Source organism: Drosophila nasuta, chromosome 2L (assembly GCF_023558535.2).
Source record: "Drosophila nasuta strain 15112-1781.00 chromosome 2L, ASM2355853v1, whole genome shotgun sequence".
In the NCBI taxonomy this organism is placed as follows: Eukaryota; Metazoa; Arthropoda; class Insecta; order Diptera; family Drosophilidae; genus Drosophila; species Drosophila nasuta.
This window is the reverse complement of record NC_083455.1, coordinates 8,423,580-8,441,285: the sequence shown is the minus strand read 5'-3', so window position 1 is coordinate 8,441,285 and position 17,706 is coordinate 8,423,580. Positions and strand designations below refer to the sequence as shown.

Sequence of the window (17,706 nt, the reverse complement as noted above, 5' to 3'; positions counted from 1 at the left end):
CTAACCGTGGAATCGATATTCATACTAATTCAAGTCGGAAATTATTTGCCACTGCTTCTTAATCACATGATTTATATCATTGCGCCATATATATTTTGTAATAACATTTAAAAACTTGAACAGGTATTGAATTTTTTATTATAATTTTCGGTACATCCCCATTTCTATCGATTCGTACATATCTATCGAGCATTAACAGTGGCCTTTCCAACACTTTTTCCCTAACTAGCTGTTAACAGTTTCGATGTCATGGCTCACAGTTTTAGCCGCATTGCCTACAGTTTTTACACACAGAAAGCACCTCATTTGTGTTTTATTTTTTAGTGTAATTATTAATAAAATCAAACGATTAGCATAGTGTTTAACGGGTTGCTAGTGAAGCCAATTGAGCGCTGCAGCAATAAAATAAAATGGGGTAAGTGCGCAAAGTATTTCAAAGCGACATCGAATTGTGTGAAAAATCGACGCCGACGTTTTCCTTGCTGCTCCTGCTGCTGTTGTTGTTGCTGCTACTGCCGTTGTTGTTGTTGTTGCTTTATTGTGTGTAGCGGGCGGCGTCGGAGGTGTAAATATGTGTGTTATATACAACAATGTGAATTGATGCTATACGACTTCTTGTAGGTGTGTTGTGTGTAGGCTGCCAAACGCCGCCCGTCGATACCAATTATATCTGTATGTGTAATGTTTGTGTGTGTCTGTTTGTGCGTGCGTTTATCTGTATATATGTGTGTATACATATATATGTGTGTGTGCAGTAAACTTGAGCAAAATCAAAACGAGGCTACAAAACACTTAAGCGCATAATGCAATTTAGTCGCCAAGGCAGCCAACACTGCCGTCCCTCCCTCCCCCTCACCACGCAACAACGAACCCGTCACCAAGAACAACAATGCCAATGACATGGTGCCGACAACATCAATAACAACTACAACAGCAGCAACATACAATGGCAAATCTATTTTCGCTTAAAGCCTTTAAAACGACGTTTCCATGACTGCAACTTGATATGGCGAAACTATTTATCTGACTTAGACAAACCCATTAATTATATTGAATGTTTATCTGAAGAATTCGCATTAAGTTGTACCTAATACTACTACTATATGATAAGATACCGATTACAGTAGTCACTGACCAATATGAACTTGATCATCAATTTACTTCAATTCAATAATCAATTGACAAATCAATCAAATATTTTAAAAATTGACATCAAATTAAGTTCTGATTAATATATTAATTGTATTCACTCAATATAATATTAATGTCTGATCAGAAAAATGTGAATTATGTAATTTAGTTAAATTAACTATTGAATAATAATAATTATTACAGTATTCACTGGCTAAGATCAATTTCAAATCCTGCTACATATATAATTTTATTTTCTTTTAAAGTTTTATAACAATCGGCCAACTTTTTTAATTGAATTCAATTAAATGTTATTGCAATCTTGTGTGATTATGTCAAATAACTTATTTTATTAGCTCATCGAATTTTATTTCGATTTGGGTAACTACTCTTCCTTACATAGAGTTCCAATTGGCATTTCCAGCATGCTCGCATATTTATTCCCCTCTCTCACTCTCTTAGCGCAATTAAATATTAAGCCGACGTGGTGAAGAATTTTAATGGAATTTTTAATTAATCACCTGTGGGTGTTGTGGTTGTGTTTGTGCTATTTCTCATCATCTTCCACTTTAATTTTTTGTATACCCGCTGCGACAGCGAACAACCGATTTTCACTTGCCAAGCGCATGTGTTTCACATTGATCCAAAGACGAAACGCACATGGATCACGGCGAGCATGAAAGCGGTCAACGTGAGCTTCTTCTACGACAGCTCACGGAATCTGTATCGCATCATCAGCGTCGAGGGCACCAAGGCTGTTATCAATTCAACGATTACGCCTAGCATGACATTCACACAGACCTCGCAAAAGTTTGGCCAATGGAGTGATGTGCGCGCAAACACTGTCTATGGATTGGGCTTCTCCTCCGAAGCGGAGCTCACTAAGGTACGCTGCATAGGATTCGGTCTTTTCACACTTCACTAATTTATTTTTGTATTTTTTTAGTTTGTGGAGAAATTCCAAGAGGTTAAAGAGGCCACGAAGAATGCTATGAAATCGGCGAATGGCTCCAATGCTGTTACGCCCACAACATCGGCGAATACATCTCCGATTTCTGGACGTGCTGTCGGCGCCATGCAAAATGATAACACAGCCATCGATCCACATACGGTTGAACCTCCCAATTTGAGTAATACGAACACACAGAACGCCAATCCGGATAGTCCGTCGCACAAGTTGCTCAACACTTGTGATGGCAAGCAGGATATTGGTTCGGCCACGCCCTCGCCACAGCCCACCATGGGCACAGCAAATGCTGCAGTTGCTGGTGGCGGCGGTGGTGGAGGAGGTGGCATCACAATCTCATCGGGTGGCAGCATTGTGGGCATGCACACTGGTCCAGGAGCGGGTGCTACGGCTGAGCAGCAGCTCAAATATGAAAACGAACGCCTGAAAATGGCCCTGGCGCAAAGGTAGCTAAGCATTCTGTTGGCCAAATTGAAAACACAATTAATATTTGTTGCATTTTTGCAGCTGCGCTAATGCCAAGAAGTGGGAAATTGAGTTGGCCACCTTGAAGAACAATAACATACGCCTGACGAGCGCTTTGCAGGTGCGTTTATTAAACAATTTGTCAAGTTTCCCTCATTACTCATTAATTTTGTTTTATAGGAATCCACGGCCAATGTGGATGAATGGAAGCGTCAACTGCATACTTACAAGGAGGAGAATATACGTCTTAAGCGCGAAATGGATCTGCTGCGAGTGGGTGGAGCTGCTGGTGGTGCCTCAGGCGCTGCTGGTGGGGCTACTGAGGATGAGCTGCGTCGAGAGGTGGCCGCTCTCAAGGCGCGTACAGAGACGCTTCAAGCGGAGCTTCTTCAGCATGAACTAGAGCTTAAAACAGCCAATATGAATTTACGTGAAAAATGCAATGATCAAACTGTGAGTCACAAAATTCGGATGCAATAATTGAGATGCTAACTGAGAATCTTTCTTTTTTACAGCTGGCCAAGATGAGTGAACTGAATGTGCTGTTTGCCAAAAGTTTGTCGGAACTTTATGCGGTGCAAAAGGATATGGAGAATGTTATACATCCCGCCAAGTGCACTTGAGACACAGAGTCGGGTGTAAACAGAAAGGTGAGCTCACAAATTGTTGCAGCTTAATGTGATTATAATTGGTCATTGGTCCTTGCAGGTTTCAGCGCAGGAACAGACTACAATGGCAACCACTACAACGACATCATCGACAACAACCACAACTAGTAAACGTTATTTAAGCAATTTTCTAACGGCTGAGGCAGAGAGCACTCTCTCCAATGTCACCTCTATACACACTCAGCTGCAGTCGTCGCTCTACGAGACACAGAACTCAGCACAGCTGCAGGCACTGGATAAACATTCGGCCCTGTTGCAGGAGCTACATCAGCGCCAGTTGATGCAGTCTGTCGTCGTGATGCCAAGACCCAGCACATCGGTCACTGATGCAGCTGCTGCTGCCGCTTCCAGTGGCGCTGCTGTAGCTGCTGCTGGCACCAAAACTGCCACCATACTCGTTTCCAAATCAAAAACCAAAACTGGGCTGCCCCTGCTGCTGAAGAATTCCATTAACAATTAGGCAAAATTCATAAGCAGACGACACTTAGCATTTTCTTTTTGTAATCTTTATATTTGGTAGTAGTTTTACAAGAACAAACACAAAACGAAACGAAACACATCGCAACTACAAAGCTCCACTCACATCCTCAGCACCAAAACCAGCCCAAATCGTAGGTTTATATATGTGTATGTATTTTAAAAATCTTTCGGTATTAACACCTTTGAGTCGATCAAGAACAAAACAAAACGCCCAGTATTTATTTATGTCATTTCGCAAAATTTGTATGCATTTGTCTGTGTCGTTTGTGTGGTATTTTTGTAGCATTTAAGTCGAAAGCAAATTATAAATTCTCGTGCGCATTTCAGTGCAATATACATTTATATAAAAAAAAACAACATAACATAACAATTATTCATTGATATTATGATGATGTGCTCTATATACTTTCTGCTAATTGTTAATTAATTTTTAATGAGAGCTTGTCAATGTATACACCCCATACCCATCTCCATTAATATTAATCATCACCTTTTCGTACCCTAAAAAGGCCTTTCAAATGGGCATAACAAACCTTTTTTACAAAACTAATGATGACAATTATTTTATAGAAGTGCTCGAAGTTTTCTAGTATTTTTAATATATATATATATATAGGTCACCTTTTGGATATTTTCAAAAAAATACCTAGCCATGTAACTATTATTTATTATTACCAATTTAAAAATAATTTAATTTTAAATCAAAATTGTATTTCGTTTTATTTATTTTTTTTTGATTATCATTGTCGTCATAATAAGTGTGTATTTCCAAAGCTATAATTAGCATGTATTTGCTTTATCTTATCTTATTTATTGCAATTAAACATTAACTAACAATGACTTAGACGACGAAAAAGATACTAAAAATCACATACAAGAATAATAAGAATAATTTTATAAAATGCAAATAAGCGAAAAAATACGAAACTAGAAAAAGTAAATTAAACGAATACCAAGTCAAGTATGTACGTGCATCAGTGGAAAAACTAGTTTAATATATTAACAAATTATATATATATATATATATATATATATATATATATATATTATATACATATGTATCTAATGAACAACAAGAGAAGCAAAGTGGAATAACAACTGCAACTGCAACTGCAAAAACATACACAAAGCAAATACAAGTAAATAATATCAATACGCAATCTCCCCCTCCACAATAAAAACAAGAACAAAACCAAACGCAAGTCGAAACGGAAATGGGAAAAAACGGTTATTTTGATGCCATATTGTTATGCAATTTGACCGTTCGTTCGTTTGTTTTTTTGCATCAACTATCCCAGTTAATAAATAAAATATAAATAAATCAAATAATAAACGAAGCAAATGTTGAACATACAAAAATTTAGCAGTTAAAAGTAAACAAACATATGAAATAAATAAAAATAAAATTCGATATGATTAAATGTGCAACAGTTTTTATTTTTCTGCATAAGTTTAATTACAACAATGAAACTAATTGAACATTTATTCAATATACTACAAATCAAAGTCTTAACTATACATATTTTTGAGCTTGTTAAACAAACAATGATTTATAAAGCTCTGTTTTTGCTTCTGTCCAATCGCTGGAATCGTTGGGTGCCATGAAATTGATGAGCTTGTTGTGTACCACATAACTGTAATTAATTAATGAATTAGAAAGTAAGTCCGGTTTATAATTTTATATTATGCTTACCGCAGTTTCCTGCCTTTGCTGGCCCTTGTGTCCACCTTCTTTTTCATCTTCTGACGCAACTTCTGCAGCTCCACAAACTGTTTGGTAATGTCGCTCATGTTTGACGTCGTGCTCGCCTTGTACTCAATGAGTTCCCGCAACTGCTGATGATAGAAGTCGCTGTCATCATAGATATTTGGATTACGCTCGATCTGTTCAGTTTCTTCGCCTCCTTCCACTCGCTGTGGCTGCTGCTGTTGAGTGTTTTTGAGTGTCTGTGATTTCTCCACCAGCACCTGCCGATTGGCCAGCGAACTGTCGATCTTCTTGAGTATGTCGTAATCCTCCTGAAGCGATTTTCTCTTTACGCCTGCTCCCGGTGTCAGCAGCTTGGTGCGATCATCCCACTTGAGCAAAATCTCATTACGTTGTTGGCGCATCCCTTGGAATTGGGTCTGCAGTTGCTTGGCAAAGCGTTTATTTGATGGTTCCCCATTCTCTTCAGCTGTCTGTGGTGGGGGTCGCTTCAGGGTCTGTCGCATTTCACTGTTCTGTTGCAAGAGAGCAGCTTGGAGCGCGAGCAGTTGTTGCAACAACTTGCTGCTGCGACCCTCTGCTTCAGCAAGTACTGTTTGCAGCTCTTCATTGCTGGCTTTGGCCACTTGGAGTGTCTCCGGCGGAGGCAGCAGATTCGCCTTGGTGGTGATCTTTTGTGTGTTGATGCGCAGTTCCAGGAGGCGTTCCCAAATACGAAGTTGATTCTGCACACAGACTCCTTTCTGAATCTCAGCTTGTTGATTGCTTTGAGTCATGAGGCCGCTGGTGTCCATGGCGTCGTCATTCTCTTCCTCCGAGTCATCACCATCATCATCTTCCTCGTCATCATCGTCGTCATCATCATCATCTTCATCTTCCTGCTCATCTTCCTCACTATCGTTGTCATCATTAGCATCTGCCTTTTGATACTCATCTAAGCTGCTGTCCTCACTCTGATCATCATTATTAGCTGATTTCGCCACCTTCAGCTTCTTGCTAAATGCCTCCATTGCGGCGGATTCCTCCTCATCTGTATCACTCTCTTCATAGGCCACCTCATCATCGCTTTCCTCCTCCTCCTCTTCCAGTTCCTTGCGACTTGAGATCTTTCCTTTGTAGCGTTCGCTCTGCTCTGACAACAATTTCACATTTCGCTTTCGAAAATCGCTGCTGCGTGCATCGGGCAAATCGTATTCATCGTCGAATTCAACTAAGCGTGTTGCAGTAGACACATCAATGTCCGACTCATCCTCGCTGTCGCTATCGTTGGGATGTGCGAGCAGTTTAGTCACTTTATCTGCAACCGTTTGTGGTTGCTTTTTCTTTGATTTACTCATTATAATTGGTTGATTTTCACTAATTTTTCAACAAATAATAATTTCCAATCACCGAGTAACAACCTTCTCAGCACGTGAAACGTCGGTCTATAGAGATGGTGCACGTTGGCTATCGATATATCGATAATTTAAAATGGTATATTGGTATATTTTTAAAACGGTTTTTGTGAAATCCGTATTTTTCTTGTCGCCATTCAAATTATTTATTATTTATCTATTTATTAATTTAAATATCTATCAGTATTAAAAAATATAATTTTTCCAAAATATTAACTGTATTTTACAAATGAATAACACGAAAAGAATTTCAATAAATTATAATAGATGCTTTTTGAACCCAAAAATGTATACACAATAAATGTAATTGCAATTTCTTATAGCAAATAATATTAAATAGGAACAATATTTATAAAACGACGAGATTATAATACTTAATTTGTTATTTTTATTACCAACAATGAAATATGAAAATGTTACTGGCTCTCTTTTTTAAGCAAAATGTTCTCTGAGAAAATATAATTATGTATTACGAACAGTTCGTAATTTGTCGTATTACTAATAGTATACGTCTTATCTTTATTTTAATAATATAAAAATAAACTAAAATATATAACTTTTATCTTAATGTAGAAACTTAAGCAAGTAAGAAATTAATAAAAAAAGATATTTCAAATTTCCAAAAATATAATATTTGAATTACTGTAGAAGACAAATCATATAAATGCGTTGCATACATTTAGGCATCAAAAAAAGTTATTAAAAATTATAATTTTATAACTGCGCAATCGTAGTTTCCCTCAAATGTTAGACAATGGATAATAACATAAATATTCACCAAAATGTACAGCAAGTTTTTCGAGTATCTTAAGTTCAATAGCTGACACATAATATAAAACACACAACATGATTCACATTTATGTATTTATTTTGATTTAATTGTTAATTTAATATTCTTGAAGGCAGTGCTTCGCCACAAGCGGCCTCATTAAAATCGACAAAATGCTGCCTTATCGCCACAGGTGCATCTTGATAACGGTTCGCACACACGCACTTACACATGCACATGTATACATATCACACTCACCCACACATACAGCGTAGCATACAATAGCGGGCTTTGGCCTGTCATGAAATGTGAACATGAACTTGAAATCCTTTTGTTGCAAACCCATTTGCGGTCATTACATTTAATGAAATGTTGGCAAATTGCGACTCGGCAATCACCCCATCGGCAAATGTGGTTAACCTTGAAAAGTGCAGAAGTGCGGCTCCAAACAGATGCCAACGGGCAGCCAAAGTAATCAGAAGTGTTTCCCGGAAAAGGATACAAATTGCGCAGTATTGTTTGACGCTGCGTATACATAATATACGTATACTTTTGTATATTTGAGTGATTTCTTGATCGTGCATTAAATTTGAGGAGGCAAAGTCAAGACGCAGCCCAGACATAGTGACCGTTGATAACGTAATAGGTATTATTCGAGACACGCTCTCGACTCGCCTCGTCTCAATGTTGATAAGACACGTTTCTGTTTCGCATTTCGGTGATCAGGAGTCAGACGAACGCGAGGCGAACTTTGAATTACACACAGACAGCAACAGCTGCGTCTACGCATTGATAAATCTGTCATTTTATGCGGGCGGGCTTTACAAACACACACAGATTCACACACAAACACAAGAACATACACACACTCACACTTGTGCCATTTTGGGGTCGTTTGCTGTTATCAATCGCGTATAGCGTTGCCAACTACATCAAAGTGCTAGAACGGTCAGCGGGAGCTCCACAGAGATTATCAGTTGTTGTCGAGATTTCGATTTCACGGCAGCATCAGCTGCCCTCACAGCCGCCCCAACAATTCAGTCAGTTCCTGTACGCCGTCCACGGTGCAAATACCGCAAAGAGATCGAGTAAAACTATTAATTACTAGAAAAACGTACGCAACAAATGCAATCTCGATAGCGAGCCAGACGGTGGGTGGCACTGCTGCCAGTGTTGTAAACTGATCGGCGTTCGCTTTGCATGTGAAACGTGTTGTGTTGGTGTTGGTGCGTGAGGTGTGCAAATAATCGAATTTAAATACAAACACAAAACATGCATACATATTATACGTCTTGCTCACGGTGTGCCCGCGTGTTTAGAAAATTGAAAACAAAACGGAAATAAAAAACATTAAGAGCTATTAAACGAATAACAGGAAAATAAATGCAAGCGAAGTGTAATCTAGACGTAATCACTGATTGCGCCTACAATCCTTTTCGTAAACTGATTTACTTTGTGCTGGACAACAGCTCACCAAATGTTTAGTAGTAGAAACTAGCTGGGAAACAATACTTTTCTTATTTTTTAAATTTACACGTAATTTCGTTTATGTTGAAGCGTCGAGCCCCTCGATTTTATTTTTATCAGATTTTCCATGATTCTAGCAGCACATACTCGTAGAGAAAAAGTTCAAAGGCCGACAAACACTGTGCGATTAAAGAAAAATAAACAATGAATTTGTGTACTGCTGAAAATGCTCAAACGAACACAAACAAGCACACTCAAGGATTAATGCGGTGAGAGGCATTTGTTTTGTTGCTGCTCCAGCAATCATCACGCGTAGATAATGATTGTGGTTGCCGCCTGTCGATTGAGTGAGCATCTTGTCCCATTGAGCGCAATTGATTAACAGATTAATAAGCTACTCGATGACTGAGAGCAATAATTCCACATTTATTACGAAAGACCAGAAAAACAAAACAGAGCTAAAGCATAAGTGGAAATTTTTATTATCACTTTAAGAAAACATTCCCATATTATGGGAGAGTAAAAAATTAGTTCAAGGTCAAAAACAATTTCTAGCATTAAAAAATGCATTCGACAAATAAACAAAATGAATCAAAACAACATCAGCTTATAGACAAACTTCTGTCGAAGCATTTGAGTTGTATTAATTAATCAAGTGGTGAAATAATTGAGAGTAAATGCTATCAGAAATGGTGAAATTACTTGGGGAGGGAAGCCATCCAGGATGAGTTATGATATACTTAAGCATGCTGCATCTCCCGTTACTGTTTCAGTCTCATTTTCTGTTGTTTTTTGTGATTATCAGGCGAGGCTGACAAACGGAATGAAAAACACAGCCATTTTGCTGAATCGCAAAAAAATAATAACAACCATACACATATGTACTATAGATACATTAAAGCGTTTTACAAGTGCACTAAGGTAGAGCTATTAAATAATCGCAAGTGGGAAAGCGCTTCATAGCTAGTATTTAAAATGCTTGAAAAACTTTGTGAGAATGAAATCTAAAAAACTGGTTTATGTTGCTTATATGCGGTTAGAGTATTTGCAAGTCAACTAATCACTGTTGCCGTATCTGTTGCACACTTGTTCTAACTCGTGTCCTAATTGACAGGCCCTCGAATAAAGTAAAAATGTTTACGTAAAATGCTCCGATGAAAGCAGAGATGCAACTAGATTTAGTTTAACAATACAAACTAAATATAAAATATAAATAAATAATATGCAAAATAAATAAACAAACATATAATTCATTCAAAAAACACTAAAATTGATTTTCAGGGTATTATAGCATACTCACTGCGTATACATAATATTTATATACTCCCGGTTAGCAACAAAATAAATTATTTGTATATACCACAATTATTTTAATAAGCAAGATCGACCATAATTTTATAATAAACATTATTATTTCTGTGAAGCACAAGCAATAATATTATTTTTTATTGTTTCCTTCTGTTTGATGGGTTCATAATTTATTTTGACCGAATATAAACACTTGGAAATTCCATTAATTTTCCTTATAACAATAAAATGTTTAGTGCTGCTTAAAATGGAATTTAATTAATAATAAAATAAACAAATTTATAGGGCACTGTAGCGACATAGAGTGAAGAGAACCTTTGATTTGCCCGTTTTATTACCTATCAATTGAATCGCCTAATTGTTTTTGGAGAGTGTGAAGAAAACCTTCTGAAAATTGCGGTGTTGCAGTGTGTATGTATGAAAATATGGCTCAGGCCGGCGAAGTGAATGAGTTTGAAAACGATCACCGCATTCTAAGTGATTGGTCAAATGTGAACAATACCAACGGCACAATGCATCTCTCAAAGGATATGATCTTCAATGATGGCCATCGTCTATCCATCACGGTCTACAGGTGAGTGAGAAAAGTGTATGCTTACTATAATATTATATATTTATACCCATTGCTTGATGATTGTTGCTTGTTAGAGAGTCGACTTCCTACTCAGCAGACCAAGTGAGATCACCCACACAGTGAGTCCCAAGCCCGCGTTATTGTACTTTGGTACTTTGGCTATTCACGCTGATAAGGGTCGATTGTCTATGCACTTTTCTAAACTTATCAGTCACTCTGGGCTGTGTGTAGGTGTAGGTGTTGATGCTCGATCTCGATGTGGATGTGGATGTAGATGTGCTTATAAATAAATATAAATCATGTCGTTTGCATGTCAATATGTCTGAGATTTAATAATTTTCACTTGGAATTTGAACGCTCTGGTTCAGCGTAGGGTTCACTTTAATAGAGTGATTCGAAATTTACAGAGATCACTTTAACTGATTGGCGCTCATAAAATTGTCTAACAAACCCGTAGAAAGTGCTTCGCATTTCATTCCGGATTATTAATTAAGTAATAATGTTTGTTTATCTCGAGCTTGGCTTGATAAACTTTATGAGTCAATGTGTTGTAAATATTTAACAGAAGAGCTGGTTTAGTTAGTGAATATATAATATTATATTTTACAGGGCGAAGATTCATAGCCATTAAGTTTATTAGAAATTGAATTGATTTAATTACTATCCAGTTAAGCAAGTATGTTGTTTTTAAAAAGTAATAGTGTAATACGCTAATTAAATACTATGATCATCAATAACCAGTTGTAACATTTAAAAATTTGAATTATATTAGTTCTAATTTATGGATGTGCCTTGTGAATAATTAATAATCTTAATAAATAATCAATTCTAAGCTGTCATATTAATTTTAATCTCTTAAAGAAAGATATTTTTTAATATTTGTCGTTCATAAATATTGCTGGTTCGAAATTTAAAATTAGTTTCTTATAAGGTAAATGTCTGCCGTTGAGACATCTTAATCTAGTAATACGCAGTAAATGACAGCTTCGAGTTATTTAGTATAATGAATGTATTAAATCAATTACATTATTAAAGGGTTTGCTTATACTTATAATAAGTCTAATTCGTTCAGCTAATACATACTATTAGTACATATTAACATACAATATTAGTAAACAATACATACATAAATAGTAAAATATATAATATGTATGTAAAATATATTATATGTATATAAATAAGTTCTTACTTTTACTTTAAAATAATCTACTTACAAATCATTTTTATGAGCAATATGCAATCAGTTAATATCCATTACATTTGTTTACAGGCATAAAGCCGAGTTGTCATATCTTTATTGTATCTCTTAAGAGTTTTGCAACCACAATTCAAATCAATGATCCGTTCAATTGCTCGACCCACTTATCAAGCCTGAAGACACCCACGCAGTTCGCCTCCGTCTCCGACCCCTTCTACCACATTTTAGGTCATATCTCATGTGTATCTCCCCTCACCCACTTCGAGTTATGCGTTATCCGCGTTGTCTCGCCAGCTGCTGCTATCCGATTAATCGCTGCAACCTTTTGCTCGTTTTCCCATTTTCCATTCGCAGCATACTCTTTGTGATCTCAACAATTGGCAACAGCACTGTGCTCTATCTGTTGACCAAACGCCGCTTGCGGGGTCCCTTGCGTATTGACATCATGCTAATGCATTTGGCCATTGCGGATCTAATGGTGACGTTCCTCCTGATGCCGCTCGAGATTGCGTGGGCCTGGACAGTGCAGTGGCGTTCCACCGACTTAATGTGCCGTCTCATGAGTTTCTTTCGCGTCTTCGGACTTTACTTGTCGAGCTTCGTCATGGTCTGCATATCGCTGGACAGGTGAGTCGTTGACGTCCATGTCGCTAATGGACCAAATTGATAGCCAGATAAGGCGACACACCAAACTGTCAAACTGTTGTGACAAAACTTTTGCTCCGCCAGATACTTTGCCATACTAAAGCCACTACAGCGATCCTACAATCGGGGCCGCATCATGTTGGCCTGTGCTTGGCTGGGATCCGTCATCTGTAGCATTCCTCAGGTGGGTTAAGCAGCTTCTAGTTAGACCAATTAATGTCATCGCTTCCTTTCAAACACAAACACACACACACACACACTAGGCCTATCTCTTTCATCTGGAGGAGCATCCGAACGTCAAAGGCTACTTTCAGTGCGTCATTTTCCATTCGTTCGTCAGCGAATTTCACAACTGGCTCTATCAGATGGCCACAATGTGTGCCATGTACGCATTCCCATTGATTGCCTTCATCTATTGCTATGGCGCCATCTATCTGGAGATCTATCGCAAGAATCAGCGAGTGCTCAAGGATGTGATTGCCGAACGTTTTCGTCGCTCCAACGATGATGTGCTCAGCCGGGCCAAGAAACGCACTCTCAAGATGACCATCTCCATTGTGATTGTGTTCATCATCTGCTGGACTCCCTACTACTTTATCTGCATGTGGTACTCCTTGGATAAGTCCTCTGTTCACAAGGTGAACTCGTTGGTGCGCAAGGCGCTCTTCATCTTTGCGTCGACCAATTCGTGCATGAATCCCCTGGTCTACGGACTTTATAATATACGTGGACGCATGAACAATAACAACAACACGGTAAGTACAAAATTCCAGTTGTAATTGACTCTTTAAGCAGTCTAATGAGTTCTTTCCAAACTTAACCCTCTAGTACCCAAGACAACATAATTTATTTTTAAAGAATTTTACTTTCTATTAAATTCTTATTAATTCAGATGGGTTGAAAACTATATATTATTTTAGTTATCACATTCTATTAAATGATATACATACATTAAAAAGGAATAACATATTAATAGAATTATATGGTAATCTAAAATTTTAGTTTAGCTAAAATTTAAACATAAGAGTTGTATGATGCTGGCAGTTGAAAAAAATATTAAGTATTCTTGATCATATTAATTTATCAAAAAATACTAAAATATACCGACGACTAAACTTGGTATATTGATAAGCTATTACTTAAATAACAAACGAAACCAAGAGAGAAAAAGTAGATAACAGAGTGTTGTGGGATTTAGATGAGATGAAAATTATATGTATCTCAATTTAAACAATATTGATTATTATTAATTTCTTAAATATTAAATCAGGTAGTTCTTAAGTTCACCAGAGGGTTAAGTTTTTACTATGCTTTCTACTTAACTATTGCCTTTTACTCTCAACCCACAGTCGGTTAACAATCGTCACACTTCGCTATCGAATCGCCTGGACTCGTCCAATCAGTTGCTGCAGAAACCCATCAGCATGTTGCCCAATGGAAATGGAAATGGAAATGGCAATGGCAACGGGAATAGCCATCGCAATGCCAGTGCCAATGGAAATGGCAATGTGGTGGCTGCTGCAGTGGCGGCTACCACAAAGCTGGCGCATGTGGTGCGCTTAAAGACAAACGGTGCTGCAGGCGACGCACCGTCTCCGGTTGCCTCAGCTCCCCCGGTCATCATGCTGAATGTTAATGACGACGTCAGCGTTGTCACCATTAAATGCCAGGAGCAATCCGACCATAGCAAAACAGGCAAACAGACCAAGCAGCCCAAGACGCCCATCATCTGCCCGAAGTAATGTCGTCTCGCTGCTGTTTTGCCTTTTTATGACGCCCCATCATCAACTTCACTTTTCATTTAGGTTTTCGCACAGTTGTCGGCATAAATTCCAGTGTTTATGTTGCGGTCCAAATCCATAGACTCATAGACATAGACCCGCTAAGGTGTTGCAACATAGCTTATGGCATGGTGCTTAGTGTTGCCACAATAGAAAAGTGATTTTGTGGTTAGCCTTCGATAGTGGCAGGCGTGGGGTAATAATGCCTTTAATAGTGTCTAAAAGCTGTTCATGGGCCGAGGATGCAATTGTAAAACCAACGATTAAATAATCGTAAATTGTTTAAATCTTAGCGGAGAAATAATTAATTATCGATTAGACAACTATACGAATACTTAATATGGTCAGATTGAAATTTCCTATCAAAAATCTAACGAAAAGGAAGCGTTCCTAAGACAGCTTTATGATATAGGGCTTCACTATAAGCAGAATATTTAAGCGAAATGAAATACAAAATGTATGAATAATGAGTAGGTAACAAAGATCAAGATGGTCAATATAATAGATCAGCTAAGCAAATATCCCATAGAAAAGATAGTTATCTATTGTTTAGCATAGCAGATACTTCAGAACTCAATACACTTGGCGGCGACCTTGAAGCTCATTCACAGAGTTTTGAAATAACTCTATGCTAATGTGAAACCTAACCCACTTCACCAAAAGACCCCCATAATATATCATTTAGTGTCAACTCATCAACAACAATAACAGAAAAGAGTTGAGTTGAGAACCTTTCGGCAAGTGCGAGCTAAATACTAAATGCTTCTATATTCACAGTTGTGGCGAATTTATGGATTCAACTGCCAGGAAAATGACATAGATGAAGACGTAAAGTTTGAGTGCGGAGTGTGCCTATTTAATCTTCAATGACAAACAGCAAAACGGCTTAATTAAGAGTTGCTACTGTGTTTTTCTTTGAGGCGGCTCAGAACAAAAGGCTTTTTAATTTGCTTCGCGAGATTTTGCATTTAAGGTACAGATTAAAATGTTAATGTTTAACAAATGCGCCAGATCAAAATAATAAATATTTTGGTCTAGGCCGCTAAAATGCTTAAAAAGATATCATAAAATACGCTTAAGACGTACGACGTAATATCGCGTAATATTAGATACTCTAGTTAGTTGTCTTATTGCTTAATTTAAATTAATTTATTCATAAAACCGAATATCAACTGTTAAATTATAGAAAATAGCGAACAACAAAGAATCTCAACATGTGTATTTAATGATTAGCCCTAGACTAAAGAAGCCCCGCCTCATTCACCACCAAACACATTGGCTTCATTATTTGCATTGGATGTTTTTGTTAAGACGACGTTAATCATTTGCTTTATGGCTTGCCATGACGTTAATTATATGATCGTGTGTGTGCGCGCTTTTAAATATTTATTAGACGATATTAGATATGCGATGAATGGAAAACCCGTTCCATTTGAGGGTAGAGAGGAGAATTCGATGATTGGCTCTTCTCTCTATTTGAGCAAGTTTTGAAAGTTAAGTTTTTGATAAAATTCGTCCTTTATTCTTGATATAGTAGTAGTCGTCTTTTGCCTTTTGTTCTCCTCAGACCTCACGTACAGCTGTGAACTTTGAAATAGCAGTGCGACCAAAAAGAAACTACATAACAAAGAAAATGAAAATGAAGTTGTTTGCGACTAAATGAATATCCTTTTTTAAGGTTACTTCTATACGCTTTTGTGCATCATATAACATTACAAGAATAAACTTCGTCATCTAGTTGTGGTTAATTAATCTCCCTTAGTCTTGAGTTAATTTCTTTCCACATTTTGGTAGCCAAAGACGTTCTCTTTTCATTTACTTTGTTGTCGCAATATTTATGGCTGTCATAATGCTCCTGCCCACGTGCCGCATGTGACACTTTTAAGCGTTTGCCAGTTGCTAGTTGCGAGTAACCCAATTAACCGGCAAAAGGCATAAAAGTCAATTTCCTCTGTGAGTGAAGCGTCTTGCTTACAGTGTTAGAAAGTGGCTCACTTTCGATACACTGCGCTACAAAGCTGCGTTCCCAAGACACTTCATGCAAGCAAACAACTACACTCGCACACACACACACACACACACACACACACTAAGGTACAATAAACAGAGGAATGTTTGTAATCGAAACTTGAAGACCGAAAAATAAACATGTTAATAATACAATTTTATGATTAATACGAAATGAACTGCAACAACAAAAACAACAACAACACCAGGGGTAGTCAACATGCAAGCTGTGTTGTAGCGCCGTCCAAGTACGTGGGTCGTTGCCGAAGATTGTGCTGGGAACAACAGCAACAACAATAACAGCCACTAGAGCCGAGCGCGTGTCGTGTTTAGTCGTGCAATGCTCACGATGTACAGTTAAACTATCTCAAATGTGAGAAGGTCGCTATTTTTCGGATTTGACATGAAATAAATATAAACATGTTTTCAAGATTTTGATTGTCGTTTTTCTAATTCTTTAGAGAAATCCAAAAATGTATCTGATTGTGAATTGTGAAACCAAATAAATTAACAGGATGAAAAACATAAGACAAAATTTTAATGAATTAAATAAAATATAATATTTTGATTTTTTTTTAATTATACTCGTACATACATATGTATATATATTCAAGGCAAATATATATTGGAATATTGCGTTGACTGATTATTTATAGTATTTTCATTTTATTTATTTATGTTCATGCTAGTGCTACGACCAAAGATTTATTCTTAACTTTTAGTTGCGGTGGATTTATTCAGTATCTATAACAGAACATTGCTTTTCAACGTCGCATTTATCTTAAATCGCCTGACACGCAGCCATCTCTAACCGAAAGAGTCGCGATCGGGGCGCACACCAGGTCGCTTATTTATAAATCACGCACATAATGAAATTTCAGCAAGTGGTCGTCGTGTCCAAAAATGCAGCAAGCAGACAAGCAGGCAAAATATGCAGCGATGATAAAGATGATGATGATGGGAATCAGCTCTGGCTGGATCTGGGTGTGCGACACAGCGCCATGAAATATGTACGATTGTATTACTCGTCGTATAAGTAATGTCCGGACAGGGCTTGACATGGCGGCGACATAATGATGAACTAGTCGTACCACTCCGAGAAGAGAAGAGATCTGAAGCTGCCTTTTAGGTTAACTGACGTTTT

At 37.5% G+C, this 17,706-nt stretch overlaps 3 protein-coding genes across 8 annotated transcripts; 2 read left to right on the top strand and 1 right to left on the bottom strand.

Moving 5' to 3' along the window:
- Nucleotides 1-252: 252 nt before the first annotated feature.
- LOC132790504 (homer protein homolog 2) lies at nt 253-3,797 on the top strand. Its single transcript, XM_060799052.1, is given in 7 exon segments — nt 253-415; nt 1,729-2,017; nt 2,078-2,544; nt 2,606-2,684; nt 2,744-3,016; nt 3,079-3,213; nt 3,272-3,797. Coding segments are annotated over 7 exon segments (1,668 nt in total). The 5' UTR covers nt 253-410; the 3' UTR covers nt 3,692-3,797.
- Nucleotides 3,798-5,133: 1,336 nt separating this feature from the next.
- On the bottom strand, nt 5,134-6,848 carry LOC132790512 (protein Aatf). Its single transcript, XM_060799066.1, has 2 exons — nt 5,405-6,848; nt 5,134-5,345 (listed from the first exon to the last, which is right to left on the bottom strand). Exons 1-2 carry the CDS (start codon nt 6,754-6,756, stop codon nt 5,246-5,248), a joined length of 1,452 nt encoding a protein of 483 aa, XP_060655049.1. The 5' UTR covers nt 6,757-6,848; the 3' UTR covers nt 5,134-5,245.
- Nucleotides 6,849-8,612: 1,764 nt separating this feature from the next.
- LOC132789356 (gonadotropin-releasing hormone receptor) lies at nt 8,613-15,762 on the top strand. Of its 6 annotated transcripts, none has more exons than XM_060797533.1 (7): nt 8,613-8,696; nt 10,643-10,931; nt 12,484-12,756; nt 12,859-12,958; nt 13,038-13,529; nt 14,124-14,512; nt 15,333-15,762. In XM_060797533.1, the coding sequence occupies exons 2-7, from the start codon at nt 10,771-10,773 to the stop codon at nt 15,373-15,375; spliced, it is 1,458 nt and encodes a 485-aa protein (XP_060653516.1). In that variant the 5' UTR covers nt 8,613-8,696; nt 10,643-10,770; the 3' UTR covers nt 15,376-15,762. The 6 variants fall into 6 exon arrangements, 5 of the variants coding, with proteins under 5 accessions (XP_060653516.1, XP_060653432.1, XP_060653344.1 ...); XR_009632724.1 differs by having other exon boundaries at nt 8,631-8,817; nt 14,124-15,272; XM_060797449.1 differs by having other exon boundaries at nt 8,631-8,808.
- Nucleotides 15,763-17,706: the final 1,944 nt, after the last annotated feature.

Excerpts from the sequence above, each read along its gene's own strand:
- LOC132789356 (XM_060797533.1), top strand. The coding sequence starts at position 10,771 with ATGTATGAAAATATGGCTCAGGCCGGCGAAGTGAATGAGTTTGAAAAC. Across the intron at positions 12,959-13,037 it reads TCATCTGTAGCATTCCTCAG|GCCTATCTCTTTCATCTGGA; the intron begins GTGGGTTAAGCA and ends CACACACACTAG. Across the intron at positions 14,513-15,332 it reads ACGCCCATCATCTGCCCGAA|TTGTGGCGAATTTATGGATT; the intron begins GTAATGTCGTCT and ends CTATATTCACAG.
- LOC132790512 (XM_060799066.1), bottom strand. The coding sequence starts at position 6,756 with ATGAGTAAATCAAAGAAAAAGCAACCACAAACGGTTGCAGATAAAGTG. Across the intron at positions 5,346-5,404 it reads AGCAAAGGCAGGAAACTGCG|TTATGTGGTACACAACAAGC; the intron begins GTAAGCATAATA and ends AATTAATTACAG.